This window comes from Phocoena phocoena, chromosome 15 (genome assembly GCF_963924675.1).
Source record: "Phocoena phocoena chromosome 15, mPhoPho1.1, whole genome shotgun sequence".
NCBI lineage: Eukaryota > Metazoa > Chordata > Mammalia > Artiodactyla > Phocoenidae > Phocoena > Phocoena phocoena.
In genome coordinates, this window is record NC_089233.1 from 55,276,312 (window position 1) to 55,294,290 (window position 17,979).

At 41.5% G+C, this 17,979-nt stretch overlaps 1 protein-coding gene, 1 non-coding gene and 1 pseudogene across 2 annotated transcripts in view; 1 reads left to right on the plus strand and 2 right to left on the minus strand.

Annotated features, from left to right (window-relative positions):
* Window positions 1-16,168, minus strand: part of SHLD1 (shieldin complex subunit 1) — a 79,471-nt gene extending 63,303 nt beyond the window's left edge. The window contains exon 1 of the mRNA XM_065893483.1: window positions 15,987-16,168. Coding sequence (XP_065749555.1) covers window positions 15,987-16,164 — 178 coding nt within the window. The 5' untranslated portion in view covers window positions 16,165-16,168. The remainder of the gene's footprint in view (window positions 1-15,986) is intronic.
* LOC136135623 (RNA guanine-N7 methyltransferase-activating subunit-like protein) lies at window positions 3,007-3,362 on the plus strand (annotated as a pseudogene).
* LOC136135791 (U6 spliceosomal RNA) lies at window positions 4,647-4,753 on the minus strand. Its single transcript, XR_010656632.1, has one exon. It is a non-coding gene; the product is annotated as a U6 spliceosomal RNA (small nuclear RNA).
* Window positions 16,169-17,979: the final 1,811 nt, after the last annotated feature.

The window sequence follows — 17,979 nt, forward strand, 5'->3', positions numbered from 1 at the left end:
GCTCCCATCATGGCTCAAACATACCATTTCCACTTAGTTCACAGGAACCTCTGGGTGATCTGGTCCATTTTTAAAACAGTCACGAGTATTGTCAGTAATAAATGGCATAACCTACAAAAGTACTAGAGTGGCCGGGTGTACAGCCGAAGAAAATTTTTGAAAATATTTAAGTCTGAATAAAATAGTATCAAAACCTAATATTCCTCCCTAAAATTACCCCCTCCCAAAATGAGTTGTTTGCTCTATCAAGCTAACGAACTTGCCTACATTTATTTCCAGCAGCTCCTTGTCCCAAGGGTATCATCAGCCCCTTGGTTACTTTCCAGGTTAGAAAAAAGCAAACTTGTCTCAAAGTATGACTTAAAATGCTGCCTTTGGATTCGCCCCAGCTCTGCCATTTAATTAGTGACACTGGGCAAGTTTCCTAACCTCTCTAAGCCTCATGTCCTCAGGTATAAAATAGGGCTAATTTCCATTTTTCAGGTTTGTGGTAAAAATGGAATGTGGCAAAGGTTTGTGAAACACTAAGCGTGGAGCCCAGCAGCACAGAACCTGATGGGCAGCAAGCCCTCCACAAACAGAAGCAATCATTGCTCACCCATTCTAAGACATTCCAGAACGCTGTTGCGCAGAGAGAAATGCCCAGGCACAGAACCTTCCTTGGGGGACTGTGTGCAGCCCAGCGGCAGTGCTGGGAGTGCTGCAGAGGGTCAGGCACAGCCACGGGCGAAAGGCGGGAGATGGACGCTAAGGACAGTTCCACTGGGAAAGGTCAAGCTCTGGGGTGGGGAGGGGAGGGGAGTGTGAGAAGGTGTGGGGGTGGGAAACCTAAACAGGATGCTTTTCAAGGACAGCAGACAGGCAAATCCCCAAATCTCTCTCCTACCTGCCCTGATTCCAGAAATTGAACCTCTCTTTTAGGTTAAGGCTCAGTACTCTTTAAGAACTGGGACTCCAAAAGCACAGAGGCGGGTGACTCATCTGTGTGTGTGTGTGTTTGCCTTGACAGAAGCGACAGAGTTTAAGCCGCTGCACAAGAGTCTATAACTTACTTTACACACGATATATATATATATATATTTTATTATTTTATTTTATTTTATTTTTTTTGCCGTACGCGGGCCTCTCACTGTTGTGGCCTCTCCCGTTGCAGAGCACAGGCTCCGGGCGCACAGGCTCAGCGGCCATGGTTCACGGGCCCAGCCGCTCCGTGGCATGTGGGACCTTCCCGGACCGGGGCACGAACCCGTGGCCCCTGCATTGGCAGGCGGACTCTCAACCACTGCGCCACCAGGGAAGCCCCACGATATATTTTTTTTAATATTTATTTATTTATTTGGCTGCGCTGGGTCTTAGCTGAGGCGTGCGGGATTTTTGTCACCGCGTCCGGGATCTTTGTTGCAGCATGGGGGATCTTTTCTTTAGTTACAACACGCATGATCTTTAGTTGCGGCATGAGAACTCTTATCTGTGGCATGTGTGATCTAGTTCCCTGACCAGGGATCAAACCCGGGCCCCCTACATTGGGAGCGCGGAGTCAGACACTGGACCACCAGGGAAGTCCCACTTTGCACATGTTAAATGGCTGACAGTTCTGCCGTGTCTCCATCAGTTACACATTTTGACTTTTCTTTTGGGAGGCAGAGGAAATCTGACAATCTCCTCCTCCAACACTGAACATGCTATGGGGCTAAATTCAGGCTTTGAAACTGAGGAGGACCCTGTGGGGCTCCCGGGCATGGAGACTTTTCTGTCCCCCGTTTCTTGTGAGCAAGACTCCGGCCTCCATAACCTTCCCTGAGTTCCAAAGGGCAGATTTGAACTGTTGCTAATCAAGGAAGGAGCAGCCAAGAAACCACCTGAGGCCAGATTAAAGACCAGAGAAGCTCATCAAGATTAGAAGATCACCTGAGACCCTGCACACACCCTCATCTTGTCAGCAACCCCACCCTTGAACTATTGCTATAAACTCCTCATCAAATCCTCCCAGGTGGGGACACATGGTTTTTCAAGACAGGAGCCCACTGTGTCCCCCTTTGCTCAGCAAAGCAATAAAGCTATCCTTTTCTACTTCACCCAAAACTCTGTCTCCAAGATTTGATTTGGCACTGGTGTACAGAGAGGCTGAACTTTCAGCATCAGCTTCACCTAATTCAGTGCTGCCTATGACTCCCAACCCTTATACTGGAACCTTCCAAAGTTATCCATAAGCATCCTTAAGCTATGTATGTGCATGGGGAGTGGGGAGGGGAATGGAGACACTTTATGTTGTGATCAACTTCAGCCCTAAATAAATGTGGGCCTCTCTCGTAATGAAATAATAACAGCATTTACTCATCCATTCTTTCTTTTTAATTTTTGTTTTGTTGTTGTTGTTTTTATTTTTACTCATCCATTCTTCATACAGTACCTGCTATCCTGGAATTTATGTTCTAGTTGGGGGAGACAAACAAATAAATTAACAATAAAATACATAGGGTGCCCAATGACACTAGTGCTGTGGAAAAGAATAAAGCCAGGGAAGGACATGATGAGGGAGCATCAGCAGGAGAGAGGCAAGGCTGGGCGTCTCTGAAGGGTGAGCATGCTAGGCAGCAGCCCAGCCTGGTGTGGGAAGGATGGGTGATGGTACAAGGTGAGGTCAGAGAGGCCAGGCCCAGGGCCCCAGGGGCATGGGGCCAGGTTAAGTCCTCTTAAGTTTGGCTTAGGCTCTGAGTCAGATAAGAAGCCACCAAAGACTAATATAATATGATTTACACTTTAAAAGGATCCTCTGGTCTCTGTGTTAAGAAGAAACTGTAGGAGTGAGGAATCAAGATGGCAGACTAGGAGGATGCGGAATTCACCCTTCCTTACAAGTACATCAAGAATACATCTACAGGTGTGGCCCTGTTACCTTGGAGAGCTGAAGGGGTCTGGAGGTCCTGTGACGGTGTTCTGGGATGGAGATCTAAACAATATAAACATTAAACAGTACAGGTGCCTCAAGTCCCAGGGAATTTCAGAATGACTGACACTTCTGAAGCTGTTACAAATTTTGAAGAGATGTTTGCCAGTAGATTCATAGAAGATGACAAAGAGTACCAGGAATACCTGAAACGCCCTCCTGAGTTCCCTCCAATTGTTGAGGGATGGAATAGCAGAGCTGGTGGGAACCAAAGAAATAGAGGCAATCAGTTGCAAGATAACAGACAGTTTAGAGGCAGGGATAGCAGATGGGGGTGGCCAAGTGACAATCGATCCATCAATGGCATGGACAAACCTGGGGTAACAATTACTCACAGCACAGACAAGAACCTTACTATCCCCATCAATATGGACACTATGGTCACAACCAACGGCCTCCCTATGGCTACTACTGATAGAAATGTCAGCAGCTTTTAGTAAAACCATTTACTCTGTTAACATGACAAAAATTTATGTTGTATTTTCTGTTGGTCATAGTTTTACATCTGATTGTAGAGAGTGGATTGATTTTTTGGAACTTGAGAAAGAAAGAAAAAACAAAAGAAAAGAAATGAGAAGGGCCAGCATCCCTGGCGGGGAAGTCAAGGTGGGGAGAGGTTCCTGCACTCAGAAAAGCCCATTCATGGCGGGAAAATCAGCTGGGGCAGAAAGGGACCTTTGGGGAATTGGAGGTGAACACAGCAACCGGTCTGTGGAAGGCAGGACAAAGTAAGAACTACATACATGGTCCGTGCCACAGCCCTGCGCACCCCAGCCTGAGTCACGTGTCTCCTGGTGTGGAGGGGGCTGGGTGCTGGAAACTGGGGTTTGGAGAGTGGACCCGGGGAGGACAGCGATTGGCTGTGAAGAGACAGCCTGAAGGGACAGGAGTAAGGAGCTCCACAACAGGGGAGGTTTTTGGAAGAAACCCAGGCTGCTATAGAAGCAAGGTAACATTGTTGAGTGGCACACAAGGAGAGGAGCCACCATTGCAACCCCCTTCCCCACCGCTGGCCCCTGCCGCCACGGGCACTGGGAGGGACTCCCACCAGAGCGAGCATGTCCCAGTCTGTTGCAACTTCCTGCCAGTCTCTGTCACCGCAGACACTTTACACGACCCAGTTGTGGCTGCCTTATCCCTCCACAGCCTGAGTAAGTTCCCCAGTCAGCCTGGGTGCCTCAATCACTGCTGCTTTCACCACCTCTCGCCTGGGTGGGAAAAAGACACCTAACGGTAGCCCACATGCAGAGGTGGGACCAAAACCAAAGCTGAGCCCCAGGAGCTGTGCTACTACGGAAGAGGAACGGAATTCTCTCTGTGCAGTTGCACGAGCTGTGGATTAAATCCCTGTGATCTGCTTGGTAAACCCTGCATCTGAGGAATATCTGAATGGACATGTGCTCCCACAACTGAGACCAGTCTAGCTTTAGCAGCTGAGGGCAAGTACATGTGGGAGATGGGCCAGGTCAGAGTCTGAGCTGCTCCCACAGGGCCCACAGCAGGTCCAGAGACCTACCTAGAGGTATTAGAGGGCCTCCTGGGGAGGGAGGGGTTGGCTGTGGCTCACTGTGGGGTCAAGGACACTGAGAGTGGAGGCCTCAGGAAAATATTATTATTACTATTGTTTTTCTATTTTTAAATTAATTTTTATGGGGTATAGTTGCTTCACAATGTTGTCTTAATTTCTACTGTACAGCAAAAAAGTATGGAACGCTTCATGAATTTGCATGCCATCCTTGCACAGGGGCCACGCTAATATTCTCTGTATCATTCCAATTTTAGTATATGTGCTACCGAAGCAAGCACTCTTTTTTGGTTTGTTTGTTTCACTTTGTTCTGTTGTTTTCTGTTTTAATTTTATTTAATTTTTAAATATATTTTTTACTTTTCTATTTTTACTTTATTGTGGTTGTGTGGTTTTTTTTCTTATTTTTCCTTTTGTTCTTTTTTTTAATCATCTTTGTGTATTTGCTTTATGTTATCTTTGCTTTTTTTTTTTTTTTTTTTCAGCAGTATGTGGGCCTCTCACCATTGTGGCCTCTCCTGTTGTGCAGCACAGGCTCCGGACGTGCAGGCTCAGTGGCCATGGCTCACGGGCCCAGCTGCTCCGTGGCATGTGGGGTCTTCCCGGACCAGGGAACGAACCTGTGTCCCCTGCATCGGCAGGCGGACTTTCAACCACTGCGCCACCAGGGAAGCCCCATCTTTGTTTTTAGTTTGCTTTCTGTTTTTGTTTTGTTGTTTTTGTTAGTTTTTTATTGTTTGTTTTGGGGTTCTTTGGTTGGTTGTTCTCTTGGGTTTTATTGTTTGTTTGTATTTTCTTTTTTTCTGTTTGTCTGTTTGGTTTTGCTTTTATCACTTGTCTTGGGTTTTGCTTGTCCGCTTATTTTCTTTTCTTCTTTTTCTTGGCTGTGCAGCTTGTGGGGTCTCACTTCCCCAGCCAGGGGTTGGGATAAGAGTGCCAAGCCCAGGATACCGGACCACCAGAAAACTCCCGGACCCAGATTATATTAGTCAGCATGAGCTCTCCCAGAGGTCTCCATCTTGACACTAAGACCTGGCCTCACCAAACTGCCTGCAGATTCCAGTGCTGGATGCCTCACACCAAACAACCAGCAAGACAGGAACACAGCCCCACCCATTAGCAGACAGGCTGCCTAAAAGTCGTACTAAGCTCACAGACACACCAAAACACACTACCTGACACAGCCCAGCCCATCAGAGGCAAAAGACTCAGTTCCAATCAACAGAGTGCCAGCACCAGTCCCTCCTACCATGAAGCTGACACAAGTGCCTGGACCAACCTCACCTACCAGGGGGCAGACACTAGAAGCAAGAGGAACTACGACCCTGAAGCCTGTGGAAAGGAGACCATAAACACAGTAAGTTTCACAAAATGAGACAACAGAGAAATATGTTGTAGATGAAGAAGCAAGGTAAAAATCCACAAGACCAAATGAATGAAGAGGAAATACGCAGTCTACCTGAAAAAGAATTCGGAGTAATGATAATAAAGATGATACAAAATCTTGGAAATAGAATGGAGGCACAGATTGAGAAGATAAAAGAAATGTTTAACCAGGACCTAGAAGAACTTTCAAAGAACAAACAGTGATAAACAATACAATAACTGAAATGAAAAATACACAGAAGATAGAATAAGTGAGCTGGAAGATAAAATGGTGGAAATAACTGCTGAGGAGCAAAATAAAGAAAAAAGAATGAAAAGAAATGAGGACAGTCTCAGAGACCTCTGGGACAACATTAAATGCACCAACATTCGAATTATAGAGGTCCCAGAAGACAAAGAGAAAGAGAAAGGGTCTGAGAAAATATTTAAAGAGATTATAGTCAAAAACTTCCCTAACATGAGAAAGGAAATAGCCACCCAAGTCCAGGTAGCACAGAGAGTCCCATACAGGATAAAGCCAAGGAGAAACATGCTGAGACACATGCTAAATACACAAAAAAATATTACATACAAAGAAAAAGTATTAAAAGCAGCAAGGGAAAAGCAACAAGTAACATACAAGGGAATCCTCAGAAGGTTAACAGATGACCTTTCAGCAGAAACACTGCAGGCCAGAAGGGAGTGGCAAGATATATTTAAACTGATGAAAGGGAGAAACCTACAACCAATATTACTCTACCCAGCAAGTACCTCATTCAGATTTGACAGAGAAATCAAAAGCTTTACAGACAAGCAAAAGATAAAAGAATAAAGCACCATCAAACCAGCTTTACAACAAAAGCTAAAGGAACTTCTCTAGGCAGGAAACACAAGAGAAGGAAAACACCTACAAAAACAAACCCAAAACAATTAAGAATATGATAATAGGAAAATACATATCAATAATTACCTTAAATGTAAATGGATTAAATGCTCCAAGCAAAAGACACAGACTGGCTAAATGGATAAAAAACAAGGCCCATATATATGCTGTCTACAAGAGACCCACTTCAAACCTAGGGACACATACAGACTGAAAGTGAGGGGATAGAAAAAGATATTCCATGCAAATGGAAATCAAAAGAAAGCGGGAGTAGCAATATTCATATGAGACAAAATAGACTAAAATAAAGAATGTTAGAAGAGACAAGGAAGGACACTACATAATGATCAAGGGATCAATCCAAGAAGATATAACAATTGTAAATATTTATGCACCCAACAGAGGAGCACCTCAATACATAAGGTAAATACTAACAGCCATAAAAGGGAAAATTGACAGTAACACAATAATAGTGGGGGACTTTAACATTCCACTTATACCAATGGACAGATCATCCAGACAGAAAATTAGTAAGGAAACACAAGACTTAAATAACACATTAGACCCGATAGACTTCACTGATATTTATAGGACATTCCAACTAAAAGCAGCAGAATACGTTGTTCTCAAGTGCACATGGAACATTCTCCAGGGTAGATCACATCTTGGGTCACAAATCAAGCCTTCATAAATTTAAGAAAATTGAAATCGTATCAAGCATCTTTTCCGACCACAACACTATGAGATTAGAAATCTATTACAGGAAAAAAAACTGTAAAAAACATAAACACATGGAAGCTAAACAATACACTACTAAATAACCAAGAGATCACTGAAGAAATCAAAGAGAAAATCAAAAAATACGTAGAGACAAATGATAACAAAAACACGATGTTCCAAAACCTATGGGATGCAGCAAAAGAAGTTCTAAGAGGGAAGTTTATAGCAATTCAATCTCACCTCAAGAAATAAGAAAAATCTCAAATAAACAATCTAACCCTACACCTAAGGCAACTAGAGAAAGAAGAACAAAGAAAACCCAAAGTCAGTAGAAGGAAAGAAATCATAAGGATCAGAGCAGAAACAGAAACAAAGAAAACAATAGCAAAGATCAATAAAACAAAAAGCTGGTTCTTTGAGAATATAAACAAAATTGATAAACCTTTAGCCAGACTCATCAAGAAAAAAGGGAGAGGACTCAAATCAATAAAATTAGAAATGAAAAAGGAGAAGTTACAACTGACACCGCAAAAATACAAAAAGCATCATAAGAGACTACTACAAGCAAGTATATGCCAAAAAAATGGACAACCTGGAAGAAATGGACAAATTGTTGGAAAGGTACAACCTTCCAAAACTGAACCAGGAAGAAATACAAAATATGAACAGACCAATGACAAGTAATGAAATTGAAACTGTGATTTAAAATCTTCCTGCAAACGAGACTTCCCTGATGGTGCAGTGGTTAAGAATCGGTGCTCCCAATGAAGGGGGCCTGGGTTCAATCCCTGGTCAGGGAACTAGGTCCCAGATGCATGCCGCACTAAGAGTTTGCATCCCTCAACTAAAAAAGATCCAGCATGCTGCAAATAAGGAACCAACGTGCCATAACTAAGGAGCCCACATGCCACAACTAAGGAGCCAGCAAGCCACAACTAAGACCCAAGCAACCAATAAATAAATAAAATAAAATAAATATTAAAAACAAATCTTCCAGCAACCAAAAGTCCAGGACCAGATGGCTTCACAGGTGAATTCCATCAAACATTTAGAGGAGAGCTAACACCTATCCTTCTCAAACTCTTCCAAAAACCTGCAGAGGGAGGAATTCTCCTAAGCTCATTCTATGATGCCACTATCACCCTGATATCAAAACCAGACAAAGAAGTCACAAAAAAAGAAAATTAGAGGCCAATATCACTGATGAACATAGATGCAAAAATACTCAACAAAATACTAGCAAACAGAATCCAACAACACATTAAAAGGATCATACACCATGATCAAGTGGGGTTTACCCCAGGAATGCAAGGATTCTTCAATATATGCAAATCAATCAATATGATATGCCATATTAACAAACTGAAGGATAAAAACCATATGATCATCTCAATAGATGCAAAAAAAGCTTCTGATAAAATTCAATACCCATTTATGATTAAAAACTCTCCAGAAAGTGGGCATAGAGGGAAACTACCTCAACATAATAAAGACCATATATGACAAACCCACAGCAAACATCATTCTCAATGGTAAAAAACTGAAAGCATCTCCTCTAAGATCAGGAAAAAGACAAGGATGTCCACTCTTGCTACTTTTATTCAACATAGCTTTGGAATTCCTAGCCATGGCAATCAGAGAAGAAAACTAAATAAAAGGAATCCAAATTGGAAAAGAAGTAAAACTGTCACTGTTTGCAGATGACATGATACTATACATAGAGAATCATAAAGATTCTACCATAAAACTACTAGAGCTAATCAGTGAATTTGGTAAAGTTACAGGATACAAAATTAATGCACAGAAATCTCTTGAATTCCTATACACTAACAATGAATGATCAGAAAGAGAAGGAAACAATCCCATTCACCATTGCAACAAAAAGAATAAAATATCTAGCAATAAACCTACCTAAGGAGGTAAAAGACCTGTACTCAGAAAACTGTAAGACACTGATGAAAGCAATCAAAGATGACACAAACAGATGGAGATATACCATGTTCTTGGATTGGAAGAATCAACATTGTGAAAATGACTATACTACCCAAAGCAATCTAGATTCAATTCAATCCCTATCAAATTACCAATGGCACTTTTTACAAAACTAAAACAAAAAATCTTAAAATCTGTATGGTGACACAAAAGACCCTGAACAGCCAAAGCAATCTTGAGGGAAAAAAATGGAGCTGGAGGAATCGGACTCCCTGACTTCAGACTATACTACAAAGTAACAGTAATCAAGACAATATGGTACTGGCACCAAAACAGAAATATAGGTCAATGGAACAGGATAGAAAGCCCAGAGATAAACCCACACACCTATGGTCAACTAATCTATGACAAAGGAGGTGAGGATATACAATGGAGAAAAGACAGTCTCTTCAATAAGTGGAGCTGGGAAAACTGGACAGCTACGTATAAAAGAATAAAATTAGAACACTCCCTAATACCACACACAAAAATAAACTCAAAATGGATTAGAGACCTAAATGTAAGACCAGACACTATAAAACTCTTAGAGGAAAACATAGGGAGAACACTCTTTGACATAAATCACAGCAAGATCTTTTTCAATCCACCTCCTAGAGTAATGGAAATAAAAACAAAAATAAACAAATGGGATCTAATGAAACTTAAAAGCTTTTGCACAGCAAAGTAAACCACAAATAAGACGAAAAGAAAACCCTCAGAATGGGAGAAATTATTTGCAAACTAAGCAACTGACAAAGGATTAATCTGCAAAATATACAAACAGCTCATGCAGCTCAATATCAAAAAAACAAACAACCCACTCAAAAAACGGGCAGAAGACCTAAATAGACATTTCCCCAAAGAAGACATACAGATGGCCAACAAACACATGAAAAGATGCTTAACATCACTCACTAATTATTAGAGAAATGGAAATCAATACTACAGTAAAGTATCACCTCACACCAGTCAGAATGGCCACCATCAAAAAATCTACAAACAATAAATGCTGGAGAGGATGTGGAGAAAAGGGAATCCTCCTACACTGTTGGTGAGAATGTAAATTGGTACAGCCACTATGGAGAACAGTATGGAGGCTCCTCAAAAAACTAAAAATAGAACTACCATATGACCCAGCAATCCCACTCCTGGGCATATATCTGGAGAAAACTATAATTCAAAAAGATACACATGCACCCCAATGTTCACTGCAGCACTATTTACAATAGCCAGAACTTGGAAGCAACCTAAATGTCCATCAATAGAAGAATGGATAAAGAAGATGTGGTACATATATATAATGCAATATTACTCAGCCGTAAAAAGGAACGAAATTGTGCAATCTGCAGAAACGTGGATGGACCTAGAGACTGTTATACAGAGTGAAGTTAGTCAGAAAGAGAAAAACAAGTATTGTAATATATTGCTTATATGTGGAATCTAGAAAAATTATACAGATGAACTTATTTGCAAAGCAGAAATAGAGACAGAGACAGAGAGAATGGATGTATGGTTATCAAGGATGAAAGAGGGGAGTGGAATGAATTGGGAGATTAGGATTGACATATATACACTATTATGTATAAAATAGATACCTAATAAGAACCGAGTGTATAGCACAGGTAACTCTACTCAATGCTCTGTGGTGACCTAAAGAGGGGATATATGTATACGTATAGCTGATTCACTTTGCTGTACAGCAGAAACTAACACAACATTGTAAAGCAACTATACTCCAATAAAAATTAATTTAAAAAAAGGAAGAAATGCAATTTTTTTGAATATTCATATTTAGTTGACTGGGTGTACCTAGTTAACCATTATTATTCAATTATTTAATTATTTGTTTGTTTATTTATTTATTTATTTTGGCTGTGTTGGGTCTTTGTTGCCGCACACAGGCTTTCTCTAGCTGCGGTGAGTGAGGGCTGCTCTTCATTGTGGTGTGCAGTCTTCTCATTGCAGTGGCTTCTCTTATTGCAGAGCATGGGCTCTAGGTGCATGGGCTTCAGTCGTTGCAGCACGCAGGCCCTAGAGAGTGTGGGCTTCAGTAATTGCAGCGCATGGGCTCGGTAGTTGTGGTTTGCAGGCTCTAGAGTGCAGGCTCAGTAGTTGTGGCTCACGGGCTTAGTTGCTCCGTGGCATGTCGGATCTTCCTGGACCAGGGATCGAACCTGTGTCCCCTGCATTGGCAGGCAGATTCTTAACCACTGCGCCACCATGGAAGTCCCTGTTCAATGTTTAATTTAGTGACAATTTACTGTAATTATAGATGTCACTATACACAAAGCTTATATTTATTATGAATTATTTCTTTAGTTTTGGTTAACAGAACTGGAATTCCTGCATGAAAAGTAAAATATTTCTAAGCCCATGTATATGTATTTCCATATAGTTTCTATATGAATATGTGAAAGCACAACTTATGAGTGAAGTTTCTCTGCTTTTATATATTCCATTAAAGATAATAATAGAAATAAATAAAATTAAAAAAAAAAAGAAACTATAGGAGGATAAAGAGCAGATGTGAGAAAAGCTAGTTAAGAGATTAACAATAATCCAGAAGACAGATGCTACTGGCAGGGACCAGGGTGGTGGCAGTGGAGACAAAGGAGAGCTGACAGGATTTGCTGATAGACTGGATATGAGATTAAAGAGAAAGAAAGAAGTTGAGGATGACTCCCAGGTTTCTGCCTAAGTGAACAGAAGGATGGAAGTACTTTTTTGAGATGAGAAAGCCTCAAAGAACAGGTATGTCTATGTATATATGAGACAGTAGAGGAATCAGGAATTTGGTTATGTCAAATTTAGGAAGTCTAATAGAAATCTAAGTGATGATGTGAAATACATAGATAGTATAAATGTCAAGCCAGAGATCCAAACTAGAGAGAGAAATCTGGGACTGAGCGGGGTACTGAGAGCATTTAAGGCCCCAAGACTGGATAAGATCACTCAGGGAAGGGTGTGATGACAGACAGGAGAGCTGAGGACTCAGCCCTGGGCTCTCCAACACTAAGGGGCTGGAGAGGAAGGAATCAGGCAAAGAAGACTGAGAACAAATAAGACAGAAAAGTAAGAAAAAAAACATAAGATGCTGCTTCCCAGAAAGCCCACTGAAGAAAGAATTCAAGAAGGAAAAAAGTCAGTGCTGCTGACAGATCAAGAAGGACGCTTGAGAAGTGACTACTGGATTTAACAATGTGGAGGTCATGACCTTGACAACAGCTATTTCCATGGAGTGATGGAGATAGAAGCCATGTTGGAGGGTTTTAGGAGGAACTGGGAGGAGACGAACTGGGGACAACAGGTGTAGATTACTCTTCTGAGGGTTTTCTGTAGAAGAGAACAGAGGAATGAGTCTGTAACTATATGGGGATTTGGGGTCTAGGGTGGGCATTTTGTTAAGATGGGAACTATTAAAGCATGTTTGTATGATCATGAGAATGACCAGTAGAGGTGGGATCAACGATGCAGGAGATTACTAGAAGTGACAACCTTGAGTAGGTGAAAGCAGACAGAAAGAGAAGGACAGGCAGGGATGGGTTTCCCACAGAAACAGGAGGGAAGGAAGCTGATGGATGTGAAGTGTGAATGTGTGCTCATTCTCTTTTGAGTGCTTCTGTTTTCTTGATTAAATAGGAAACTAAGATTATCAGCTGAGAAAGAGGTTGAAGGAGGTAATGGGGGTTTGCAAAGAGAGAAGATACTACAAAGTCATCCAAGAGGGCAGGAGGATGAACATGCTAGGAAAATAGTGTGTGATGGATGGGCAGCAAGGAGGCTCAACTTGAGGTAGGAGGTCATGAATTTAATGGATCTTGTCATGAGGATGGGGAGAAAAGGGAACCCTCATACACTGTTGATGGGAATGTAAATTGGTGCAGCCACTGTGGAAAACAGTATGGAGTTTTCTCAGAAAACTAAAAGGAGAACTACCACATGACTCAGAAATTCCACTCCTGGGTACCTATCTGAAAAAAACAAAATCACTAATTAAAAAAGATACATGCACCCCAATATTCATAGCAGCATTACTTACAATTACTAAGATATGGAAACAACCTAAGTGTCCATCAACAGATGAATGGATAAAGAAGATGTGGTATACACACACACACACACACACACACACACACACACACACACACACACACAATGGAATACCGCTCAGCCATAAACAAGAATGAAATTTTGCCATTTGCAACAACAGGGATGGACTTGGAAGGTATTATGCTAAGTTAAAGAAGTAAGACCACTTACATGTAGAATCTAAAAAATAAACTAGGGACTTCCCTAGTGGTCCAGTGGTTAAGAATCTGCCTTCCAATGCAGGGGATGCAGGTTCGATCCCTGTACGGGGAACTAAGATGCCACAGGGCAACTAAGCCCGCGCGCCACAACTACTGAGTTTGCGCGCCTTAACTAGAGAGTCCATGTACCACAGACTACAGAGCCCATGCGCTCTGGAGCCTGTGCACCACAACTAGACAGAAGCTCATACACCACAACTAGAGAGAAACCCACAGGCTGCAACTAGAGAGAAGCCCAAGCACTGCAATGAAGAGCCCAACCGCTGCAACGAAAGATCCCACATGTCTCAACGAAGATCCTGTGTGCTGCAACTAAGACCCAACGCAGCCAAAAATTTTTTTTAATAAATAAATAAAATAAAATAAAATAAAATAAAATAAAATAAATAAATAAAACAAACTAGTGAGTATAACAAAAAAGAAACAGACTCAGAGATATAGAGAACAAACTAGTGGTTACCAGCGGGGAGAAAGAAGGGAGGAGGGGCAAGATGGCATAGGGGATTAAGAGGTACAAACTATTATGTACAAAATAAATAAGCTACAAGGATATATTGTACAACACAGGGAATATAGCCAATATTCTATAATAACTATAAATGAAGTATAACCTTTAAAAATTGTGAATCACTATGTTGTACACGTGTAACATATAATATTGCACATAAATTATAGCTCAATTAAAAAAAAATGGAGCCTGGTCAGCATGGTGGTGTGCTGAGGTGCCCAGGCACTGAACTCATGAAGAGCTGGATTTCCAAAGCCCACCACATGCCAGGCATTACACCTCATACACTTTGACCCTCATTATGGCTGCCCCGTAACAAGGTAGGCATTACTATCTCCATTTTACAAATGAAGGAACCAAGACATGGAGGCCAAATGACTTGCCCAAGGCAAAACCACAGAAAAAAGCAGAACCAGAATTCAAACTAAACAGTCAAATGCAGCACCACCACTCCCCATGCCGTGCAAAATGGTTGTCTCAGGATATGAGTGCTCCTTCCCATGTTTAGACCTTTATAAGGGCTTCCAAAAGAATCTTTTTTCATGAAATGTCTAGATTTTAAACAAATACTCCAATATAAATATTTCAATGGTCAACTCAATTCAAATTAATAACAGTTGCTTTCTTTGGGATGGAAAGTAATGTAGAGGCAGCAGGATGGGAAGGGGAAGAGGAAAGGTTAAATGAACTAAGATTCTGAGCCTAGAAAGAAAAAGGATAAGAAATGATCTAATTCTTGCTCTGGAACTAAATTAAACAGGAATCTGACTGATCCTGATTACTATGTCCTGAAAATCAGAAAAGAATCATCAGGGAGTTTAAAAGTATTTTTTTTCCATAGAATTCTTAAAGATAATGACAGGTACACACCCTACTTACTGCCAATGTTGAATTCATCTTCATTAAGGCCCACATTTTCTTAGTACCTGCGTGCTCTTTAAAAATATATATTTGGGCTTCTTAATATTAACAACAACAACAACAATAATAATAGCACCAGAATACTGTAATAGCAATTGCCTGAGCACCAATGTATGGCAAACACTATGATGTGCCCCTGCACTGTTCCCTGAGTTAAACCTACTCCATGAAGCAAGCATTTTGATCCCCATTTTGTAGCTGATTCTGGAACTCAGAGGGGTTAAGAAATATGACCTGAGTCACACAACCAGTAAGTGGCAAAGCTTTGAATATGTGGACCTACAGGCCTGGATTAGGCAATAAACAGGGAGGAGATGGGCTTTACAACCAGAGATGGTCACTAACTATGTCAAAGAATTATCATTAAACTTAAAAAACAGACTTTTCGGCAATTCGGTCAGGGAAACTTACAGAAAAGTTGTTACCTAAATCCAGAGTATACTTCATAAGAGGAACACTAAAGTCCCTATGACACACAACAGGCCCACATGGCTATTTTCTGAAGTTTTAAAAGAACAAAACAAAAAAACAATTCTACCCTCTCCCAGTGAACCAAGTGCTCCCTGCCTCTAAATGGATTTGGATGGAGATCAGAAAGGGACTCAGACAAAAAGGCCTCCAGGAAACAGCTCCTTGTCCTGGTTCCACCAGGGAGGCTGTCCTTTGAAGTCTCTCCCAACAGTTTTGCTTAAATAAGATGTTTTTCTCCCCGAGACAATGAGTGATTTCTCAGAGATCTGCCTTTGGAAGACAGAGAAACAAACTATCACATATAGGTATATGTCAGGATTTTTTTGTTTGTTCAATGTTAGTTTGTTTTAAACTGCGCTTCTTACCTGGATCCGTATCAGAAGAGCAAGGAATAGAAAAGGCTTCCTCAGAACTAAAAGCCTCACTGTTGGCCTCCTGGCTGGGTCTCTGCAACACGTAATCCCTTATGTCATAAGCTGATGGCAGGTCCAAAGCACTGCTCTCCTCTGATTGGCTTCCTGGAGTGGCTTCCTGATTTGCCATAGTCCTGCCATGGAAAATATAAAACAATTCAATACAGAAGGTATTGCATAAGAGGAGCCTCCATTACAGCCATGGCTTAAAGCACCTTAAAGGCCAAAAAACAGTAGAACCAAAATAATTTACTTTCCTGTTACTAACAGTCTTCCTTGTCTTTGCTTTACTTTCCTGTTATTAATGGTCTTCCTTGTCTTTGCTTTAGACCCAGTATTTGTTTACCATGTTTCTTCATCATGAGAAACAAATAACTCTCAGCACAGAAAGAAACCATGAATCATTTCAGCTGGAAAGTGAACTGCATATCTGATAAGGATGAAATACTGTTTAGCACTATAATCCAAGGACTACACAAATATTTAATGAGATGGGAAACTGTCCATGATATATTAAATGGAAAAAGATTTAAAAACTATAGGTAGGGTTTGATCCATATTTTATAAAATATCGTGTGTGGGATGTGTGTGTATAAAATATACAGACCTATAGCTAGAAAAAAAAAGTCTAGAAGGGTATATCCCAAATTAATTCCAGTGATAATTAACTCAGTGGTTTAATTTCTGGGTAGTGAAATTACAGGTGATTTGCATCTTCTTCTGTGGCCTTCAGACAACTGTTAACATGCCAGGCCCCAGGGATGCAAAGATGAATGTGACAGACACTTCCTTTGAGTTGCTCAGGTTGGGATGATCCAAACACAGAGACAGACAGTGCTAACACCATGATAAGATGAAGAGGCACCCAGAGAGGGGCAGTAAGGCTTTCTGGAGGAGGCTGTCCCCAAGTGTGGGGCAGGCCATGGCCAGGGGACAGTATGAACCCCAGAGGAACCAGCTTGGGCAACCATAACTGGCAAGAGGTGTTGAGAGTTTTGGACATTTCTTGTTAAAAATTAGGTGTCCCTTATCCCTCCTGGTTGATGTCTACCTGTGGGCTGGAGGGCTCTTTGCAGTACATCCAGCCCTGCCCACCTCTCTGTAAAATAATTATGGGCCTGGAGAGATCCTGGACCCTCTGCTACTCTCTGCCTCTTAAGTTGTCATCAGTAAATCTTACTATGGTCAACACCACACCCTGTGACTACCACAGGCCACCATGTACCATGCAGAGGAGACACATGGTCAGATCTGCAGATTTGGCAGCTGGACAGCAGGCAATCTCAGGAGTGACAGGAATTCAGACAACTGTTGTGGTCCCAGTGAGAGAGGAAGAGCATGTGAATGAGGGCAGGGCACTAGCAGCCAAGAGCAGGGGACAGACTAAGAAGATATTTAGGAACAGAAATAAGAGTCGAACTTAATAACTGAATGGATAAAAGGGCTAAAGAGGAACCAGAAGTCAACAAAGAGTGGTAGCTTCAGTGACAGGGTTGTATTATCAACTGAGTGAGAGCAGACCAGAGAAGGATAGGTTTGGGAGGAGGCAGTATTCCAAATTATGGGATATTATCCAGCTGTTAAAATGACAGTCAGAACTTGAAAGATCTATGTCTGAATGACAGAAGCAATTTCAGAATAACATGAGCAGTATAATAATACGAGTAGTTAACATTTATTAAGTGCTTTTTGGTTGCCAGGCATTGTGCTAAGAGCTTCATCTGCAACAGCCCTATGAAGCAGGTAATCTTATTATTACCCACATTTACAGTCAGATAGTTGGCCCCAAACACAGGAGAAGTAGAGTAACTAGCCCAAGGAAACCCATCCAGAAAGTACCAACCTAGGATGAACCCAGCTCCAGAGCGTCCTGACTGCAGCCCAAACTACCACCTGATCAAGCAAAGATAGGAGGTATAAAAACAAATCAACAGAGAGACCTGGC